Source organism: Populus euphratica, unplaced genomic scaffold (genome assembly GCF_000495115.2).
Source record: "Populus euphratica unplaced genomic scaffold, PopEup_1.0 scaffold103.1, whole genome shotgun sequence".
In the NCBI taxonomy this organism is placed as follows: domain Eukaryota; kingdom Viridiplantae; phylum Streptophyta; class Magnoliopsida; order Malpighiales; family Salicaceae; genus Populus; species Populus euphratica.
In genome coordinates this window covers 944,666-952,698 of record NW_011499891.1, presented here as the reverse complement: position 1 = coordinate 952,698, position 8,033 = coordinate 944,666, and the positions used below count along the sequence as shown (strand labels likewise).

General features: G+C 37.0%; 1 protein-coding gene across 1 annotated transcript; it reads right to left on the bottom strand.

The window, feature by feature from the left end:
* Nucleotides 1-1,261: 1,261 nt before the first annotated feature.
* ZDS (zeta-carotene desaturase) lies at nucleotides 1,262-7,799 on the bottom strand. Its single transcript, XM_011034161.1, has 14 exons — nucleotides 7,108-7,799; nucleotides 6,248-6,372; nucleotides 5,828-5,962; nucleotides 5,641-5,713; nucleotides 5,405-5,478; nucleotides 4,859-4,963; nucleotides 4,518-4,762; nucleotides 4,330-4,417; nucleotides 3,664-3,706; nucleotides 3,412-3,568; nucleotides 3,143-3,271; nucleotides 2,922-2,994; nucleotides 2,057-2,221; nucleotides 1,262-1,750 (listed from the first exon to the last, which is right to left on the bottom strand). The coding sequence occupies exons 1-14, from the start codon at nucleotides 7,295-7,297 to the stop codon at nucleotides 1,583-1,585; spliced, it is 1,770 nt and encodes a 589-aa protein (XP_011032463.1). The 5' UTR covers nucleotides 7,298-7,799; the 3' UTR covers nucleotides 1,262-1,582.
* Between the last annotated feature and the right edge of the window lie 234 nt (nucleotides 7,800-8,033).

The window sequence follows — 8,033 nt, the reverse complement described above, 5'->3', positions numbered from 1 at the left end:
CTTTAAGAGCAGGCAACAGATTCCATGCTTGATTAGGCAGAAATGGTGGATAATACGGGCATAATGGTGAATTGGTCACAAATTTTCATTAAAAGAATCTCTGCTTCACTGGTTAGCTTCCTTGCTTTGGCATAGAAACTGGGGGCAAAAGAAAGAAACCAGATATGATTTCAACTTTGTATAAACCATGTGCACTCTGCAGGAAAATGAAGCTTTTCTAGTAATCTGAGTTTAGGCTATCTTTCTCATGAACATATTCCCTTGATTACTGTCCATCGCAATGTTCGATGTTGTGTGGTACGCAAGCTAGGAGATGCCATCCAAAGCCTGCTTTCTTTCCATGTTGCTTATTGTTTTCTAGCTAATTCAAAGATTCCATACAATTATGTCTTGTGGCTTCTGTCATCCTTGTGCATAGAGTTATTCAAGGGAAAAAATCTTAGTTAAACGACAGATTGCTTATGGAAATTGCTGTCAGATCTGGAGCAATGATCTAGATCCGAAACGGCAGAGTGTGACATGGGATCATTGACACGTAGCCTCTATTTATTTTCTCCCCGAAGGTCGTCCATTTTCCCATCGTAGTCAAGTATTTTTCTTTTCAGTGTGGGAGCCAGGAAGGATCTATTAATTTCCGATCATAGTCATGTATTTTTTGGTATTGTGGAGGCTAGAGTGCCACAGCTACTACACCGGGGTACTATCTCCATCGAAAAGCATGCATCTATTCCCAAAATCATTTTGCAAAAGCGAACACATCACTGAACATACTCTAAAAGACATGTTTGTCCAAGCAAGGACTCTAGAGCTTTCTTTTACTGAAATTACCAAGTTCATCCACGTCAAAAACTAGGGAACTTAATGGGAAAAAAAACCCTTCCCACGGCCAAAAGCAGCCGATCATCGTATGGTTATTCTGTATAGTAGACTCCACGGTGCCACCGGCTCGTTCTCTTGGACTTTTGTATGTCATCCTCATTCCGGGCTTTATTGCCCGCATTACTGCGTTTCACCTAAACCTATAACGTGGATTAAGGCCATGATGCTCCTTAAGGAATAAATACATCTCTTTTTTCGGAAAAAAAACATCATTCAAGCCATCGTAGACAGTGTGGTCTCACTCTTGTACACTCTATTTGTTTGTGTGTTTGTGGTACGGTTGAGACCATGTATTTAAAAGTGTTTAATTAATTAAGATATATATCACAATTGTATATATTTTGAAACCTGATTAAGAAAAATCTATAATTAATAATTTTTCTTAAACTTACTTTTTCAAACCATAATTATAAAAACTATCTCAATTCCATGTCCAGGATTCTTTGTCTAGGTGGCTGAAACTCCATTTCAACCACTGAGATAAACACTGTAAATACCATGATCGTTACATGACTTGACAGCAAGGCATATGACAGCATCAATGCCTAGATTGCCTAATAACTGAAACTAATCTTTACATTGAAAAAGTTTAGAATTGTATAAATCATAAACTTAACCTTATTGGCATCATATACCCAACAACTATTTATTTCAGCCATGAATCATGAAGCTTTGATATGTGATATGTGATTTGTAATTGCTATCATACAAGACTGAGCTCATCAGTTACTGTGTTAGAATTTGCGCAGTCCTGAGATTCGACAGCTGCAAGTTTTTTCCTTAAAGCTACTAACTCTTCCCCAGCATCGCAAATGTACGCTGAAGCTTGTCTGCCGGACAAAGTCGCTCCTTCCATGCTGTCTATGTAATCCTGTTCAATGCAGAAACAATGCTGGATTTACTGCAGTTTTTATTACATTTTCACTCAAATAAAACCAAGTGTTGAAGAAACATCAACTTCCAATTTTTTTCCAGGTTATGCTGGATTTCATTGACTCAACTTGTGCACTTATGCTTGTATGACACTACTGATAAACAAGGAAACTTAGATTAGCCTGTTAATCTCTGATGGTTTTTCCCTTCTAATTAATAGGTGTTTTCATCCAGAAAACTGTGGGGGCAAACACTAGAAGCTGCCTTTCAGTCAAGCTAAAAGGTGAATGGAAATTTAAGTTACCTGTTTTGTGTATGAGCCAGCAAGGAAGAAATTTTTCACAGGTGTCTTCTGATCAGGTCTGAAAGGATCTTTGCCAGGTCCTTCACGATATAAAGATTGTGCAATTTTTACAACGGATGACCAGATAACTTCTAGACCTTGGGATGAGGGGAACAAAGCCAGGACCTGATTGTGGAAATTAAAAAAAATAAAAATTAAGTGTATGAAAACAAGAATATAGCAACAGTAATTGGAATCAATAATTCATAATTCTATACACCAAAAGGATTCAACCACTAGCTACAAAGGCAACAAACACAATATTTTACCATCTTGTTTTATGAAAGCTACCATCTGTGATTATGGAAACCTTTGATCTCAAATTGCCTTTTGGTCTACCAAGGGCCCATATCACAAAAAAAGTGCAATTGCAGGTGGTATCACAGCTGAAAAGGACTTGCATTCAAGCCTGGTTGCTAGGTGCACAAACAATTTTAAATTCTAGTACTTCCCAAGTAAGCTGATTTTGATGTCCTAAAATGAATAGAGATGTTTTCTTTATTCACATAAATGAGTATAGGTTGTTTACACATGTCAATGACATGCAGATGGTAGATTTTCAAGGTGTGACTACTGCCATCTGAAGCCAAGTTTACCATGTGTGCTCTCATGCAAAAGTTGTGTGTAGAAATGAAAGAAGCCTTATGGATAAGTGCTCTGTCAAGCCGAACAATTTAAATTCAGAAGTTACTAAAGCCTGAAGAATTTAATCAAAGACTACCCACATTATGTTCTTGCATGACTTCCCATAGTGTGTAATAGGGCTTATAACCTTGTATAGTAGATGACTTTAGGCATTAAGAGATAGCCTTTAAATGCTACAAACCTGCTTTGAGACTCTCTCTATGATTTTATCATTTGTCAAGGACATGTAAGGATCTCCAGGTGTCAGAACACATCTGAAACATTTGATTTTTGTGAATACAACAGAATGGGATGGAAATATAAAAGAGAACTATAGGGATATGTAAGGTAGATCATCAATATTCCTTATAAAAAGCAGAAGCTAGCAGCAGTATTCTGATAGTAGAGAAATTTTTTTCTTACTGAAGCAATGAACCTTGTCCTTCAATGTAGTAATCCTCTGGAGAAGCCAGTGCTAGGTCAGCAAAACAAGAAAAATCTGCATCTGGGGTATACAGGAGGTTATCTAAGCCAGCAGCTTGCCGCAACTGCCTGTAAATCGAAAGAAGCAAGGTTTTATTGGAAAAGATGCCTATGAATAGTCTCAGCTATTATCAAAGCAAATAATATTCTTCTTCATTTAAAAGCATCCTGCTTTCACAATCAGAGCACCAGCATTGATAGAAATTCACCTTGATCGTTCTAGATCCTGCAATTCTGTAACCCAGCCATTGTATCTAAGCTGTACTGTGACAACAGGTACTCCCACTAGCTCATAAATATTATCGAAGAACTTTGATTCCCTCCACTGGGATGGAAGTAGTCTTTTAATTCCAGGGACATCACAAGCTGCCAGTGAATCAAACCGCAGAATGACAAAAAACCATCAATGCACAATTGAGACAGGATACAGAGAAAGAGAGAGAGCATATCTGACTGCATACCCGCAACATATGCATCAGCTTTAACAACTTTCTTATCCGTAGCCTACAATGATATTAAACATTCCATTAATGGAGACCTTACAATCACTGCTCGATTATAAAAATAAAACGCAGAAACCTCCTAAATACACATACACAATCTAATATCTCAGATGTTTGATGTAAGAGTCTTGATCCTGTCATAACCTTACACACTCCGTTTCCTTCCATCTATTAATTTGGCTAGGTTTCATTTAACATTGTCCCTATAGGGTATAGACTGAAGATTTTAATTTCTTAACTTTACATGCACCAACTATATGCATCAATCTGCAGAAAATAACTCCATCAATTCTCCAATTGCAAACCCACAAATATGTGCTTCGGGAGTTAGACAGAGTGGGATATTCATTTCCTCTTCATTTATCAAAAGATGCAAGATTGAATGCTTTGTCTGAACTCTTAAGCCCTTTTCCCTGGACGCCTTCAATTTAGAACCATGGCCTCCTGATAATATTCATTGAAACAATGTCGAGAAAAATAGATCGCACACCTATTGATCCTTAAATTGGAACAATGCAACCAGGTTCATGATAAAATCATTGACCAAGTAATCTAGATGATGCTTTCATACATCAATGTCATAAAGGATTCAGTTTAAAAGAAGAAAAATGAGAAGCCATTTACCTTCGATGTGGCAAGTCCTGTGACATGTATTTCTCCATCAGGAGATCTATCGTAAAGTATCTGTCTGCACCCCCACCTCAAGTGAAACCTGCTCTTGGAGATAAAGAGGCGTTAAAGAATCTCAATTATTGGGACCCAAAAAAAGAAAAGACAAGGAACAACTTTGAACCTATATTTTACAATTGTACCTGCCTCCTTTATCTTCGATATACTTTCTAATGGGACCACTCAAGTAAGCATCTGGAGAGCCCTTGAGCATGCGAAGTAAAGAAGCCTCTGTCTTGGTGGCAAACAATGAGAATATGGTCAGCATGCACCTAGCACTGATGTTATCACAGTCAATAAACCCAAGGGCATAAGCAACAGGATCCCACATTCTTTGGATACTCATGCGGGTTCCACCTTTGGACAAAAACCAATCAGAGAAGCTGATCTGTAGTAAGAACATGTAATTTCAAGGGTATTATTAACAAAATGATTGAGCACCTAATCAAAGCACCAAAAGAAAGAGAAATGAGATTGTTCTTACACTATCTAAATCCCTTATGTCCCTCAATGCTCCATCTGGATCAATAAGAGCCTTTACAACTGGACTCAGGGCAAGAGCAACCGCGTTTCTTGCTTTATCATAAGGCTGCAATTGAACAGCACCATGAGAAAATTACATCAAAAGAGAGTTAGAGGGGCTAGGAAATTGAGTACCAGTTGGTTCAGCTTCCCAAAAGATGTTGAAAGACGACATATAAAACCCTTATCGTTTCTTCAACACTTTTTTTCTTTTTTCAAACTTTTTTTCTCCTGGTTTCTGGCTTAAATTTGGATGCCAAAACTACAATATTTAGACTGCAATGAAAGTTGTGAGGGTGTCGCTAAGAAAAGGATATTAAATGCCTTCAGTAGTGATACATAATAGATGCATTGTCATGGCCCAGGAGACATACAGGTAACAAAAGAAGCAGCAGTTTGAAGGATAATAAACATGTTGATGACATTTTTTTTGGCTAGCATCTAAAGTGAAGGATATTGCCCCATAAAGTCCAGAATGAACTGGATGCTAGGAAATGAAAAGAATCACCTTGAGCTGATTTGTCGACAAAAATGCACGAATCCCATGCAATGGAGCTCCAATTAGAAACCGAAAATCAAGCTCTGAAATCAAATTCAAGTTGTAAAAGGATTTAATTATAATAAACAAGATTGAATATGACAATACAGGATGCTAGCAAACCGAGGAAAGATGGTTTCAATCTATGATGCACATCTATTGTAAGGCAAAATGTGATCAGATATGGATCAAGTATCAAATCATACCACCAATTTCACCTCCCTTGTTAACAAATGTGTGAGTATGATCCTTCACAAGAAGATTTTTATCTGCGCCCACCTATGTTCAGGTGGTAATTCGAAAAGGTATCAAATTATATAAAGAGCAGCATTTTGTGTTCAAAAACTATATTTTAAATTGTTATATCACAATAACAAAAGAAACTTGCTTCACCTTCTTCATCAAACGGAAAAGATTATTATAGCAACCAAAGAAAACGTGAAGTCCCATTTCAATATGGTTTCCACGTCTATCAACAAACGAACCCACTTTACCACCAATGAAAGACCTTGAATCGTAAATATCCACCTGATAAAAAAATAAGAACATTTATCTCTAATTTCCATTATCACATAAAACCAGTTTCAGAGCAACTGAAACTTTCCAAGAAATAGATGTCAAGCTTGCTCTTAAATAGAAATGAGATTGTTGTATAATGCTAATGTTATGTTGCTTAAAACATGTAATCCACAAACTTCCAAATTTTTTGAGTTCCAATAAGGTCAAGATGATCAAAAGTTCAAGCAAGACAATGCAGAAAAAGCAAATATGTAATAAGCTGATGAGAGTCCTTGGGGCATTGTGAGCAAATACCTCATGGCCTTGATCCAATAGCTCCACTGCAGTTGACATGCCTGCCAACCCAGCTCCAATAATAGCCACCTTCAGTTTTGGTCCCCTATAATGTGCAGGTTCTGGTGGAAATAACCCCTTCGGAGCTGGGAATCATACAATTCAATGCATGGTCAGCGAGAGAAAGAAATGTCTTCGTACACATCTTACTGACCTTTAAGTGACATCAACAAATACATATAAAACAGCATCAACAAATACAGATAAAACAGCAGTATTTTTTTTCATACATAATTCTTAAAGGCATCATAACATGTGCATTTCATCTAATGAAAATCTTTACTATCCTTTTCAATTTGTTGTCAATTCCAGTTACTATGAACAAAACTTGAATATTCCTATGAACTATCTCGTCGATTAAAAAATGCAGCAATCTTTCACACAAATTTCCCAAAGATCACAACATAACATTTTTTTCTAGCTACTCAAAATATTTAATACCTTTTCCACTTTACTGGGTTTTCCATTCCAATTGCTATTATTCTTATAGCTGCTAAAAGAGGCATAAAACAAACCGTTTGGCTCTTTTGCAGAAGATTAAGCAACTTGTCAATATAAGAGACGCCCATTTATAATCCATGCGTAACTGGATAGCAAAATCTAATTTCAATGACAACTTACAAGTCATCAACCCACCAACTCTCTCAAAATTCAGAGCTAATTGAAGCAAAATTAACATAAAACTCAAAACCACTGTACCAACACCAAAAGAATGGATGAAAAGTCTCAATCTTTAACCTAAAAAGAAAACCCCGGATAGGCACAAAAAGTCAAAGCAAGCAATACAATAAGAGCGAAAAAGGGAAACTTTAAAGAATTACCATTAACACTCATATCAGATACTTTGGTTTCCAGAGAATCCAAAGCAGACCGAACAGTAAACAACCTTCGATCCCTGAACCCCACCTGCGCCACTGCCCGCCTACCACCAGAGAACAAGAACCCTGATGGGGCAGTATTGCTTCTAGTTCCAGAAACAGAATTTGCAGGCAAAAGAATCAAAGAAGCCATGGTTTTCTTCACAACTCAATCAAGAATTCAAGAAAACTCTTCACCTCTTTTTCTTCTTTCTCTGAATTATTTGGTATATATCAAAACACCACAAGTCTTGTCAGAGAAAGAGTGAGGTGAGAAGTGATAGAAAGCAAGAAAATATGAGCCTTTCTTTCTCTAAACTCTATAGCGACAGAGCGTGTGTCAACTGTTAACAAGAACAACCAAATTAAGTAAACGTAGACAAAGAAAGAGTGGAGGGCATCTAGAGTAGGGAAGATGCTTTGATAGAATTAGAGTTGAGAAATTTGTCTGGTAACTAAGACATGAAGAGGGTGGTTTTGTTTATTTTCTTCGCTAGTTTTTTGGTACAAAAATACATGGTGACTGTTTGATGTGGACACTATCCTATTCCTTCGTCGATTGGGGGTGGCTTTGTCCACTAAAAACGATAATGCTCCAACGAAATGGCAACAAAGACAGATTGAGGAGGGGGTTAATTTATTAATTTTTTTTCTTTTTTCTTTTTTCTTTTTTCTTTTTTCTTTTGTGGGGGGTGGCGTCAAATTTGGTGGGTTGAGGTAATTTTCCAACAAGGGAAATGGGAAGGCAAGTGCACTCCCTCATCTTCTTCCATTGCTTCTGCTTTTTAGTGGAACGCCTTCATTCATTCCTTTCACATGAACTTGTTGTTTAGTGACTTCTATTCTTCGATTTTTTTGGTAGATTCTTTATTTTTATATTTGGATTTGGA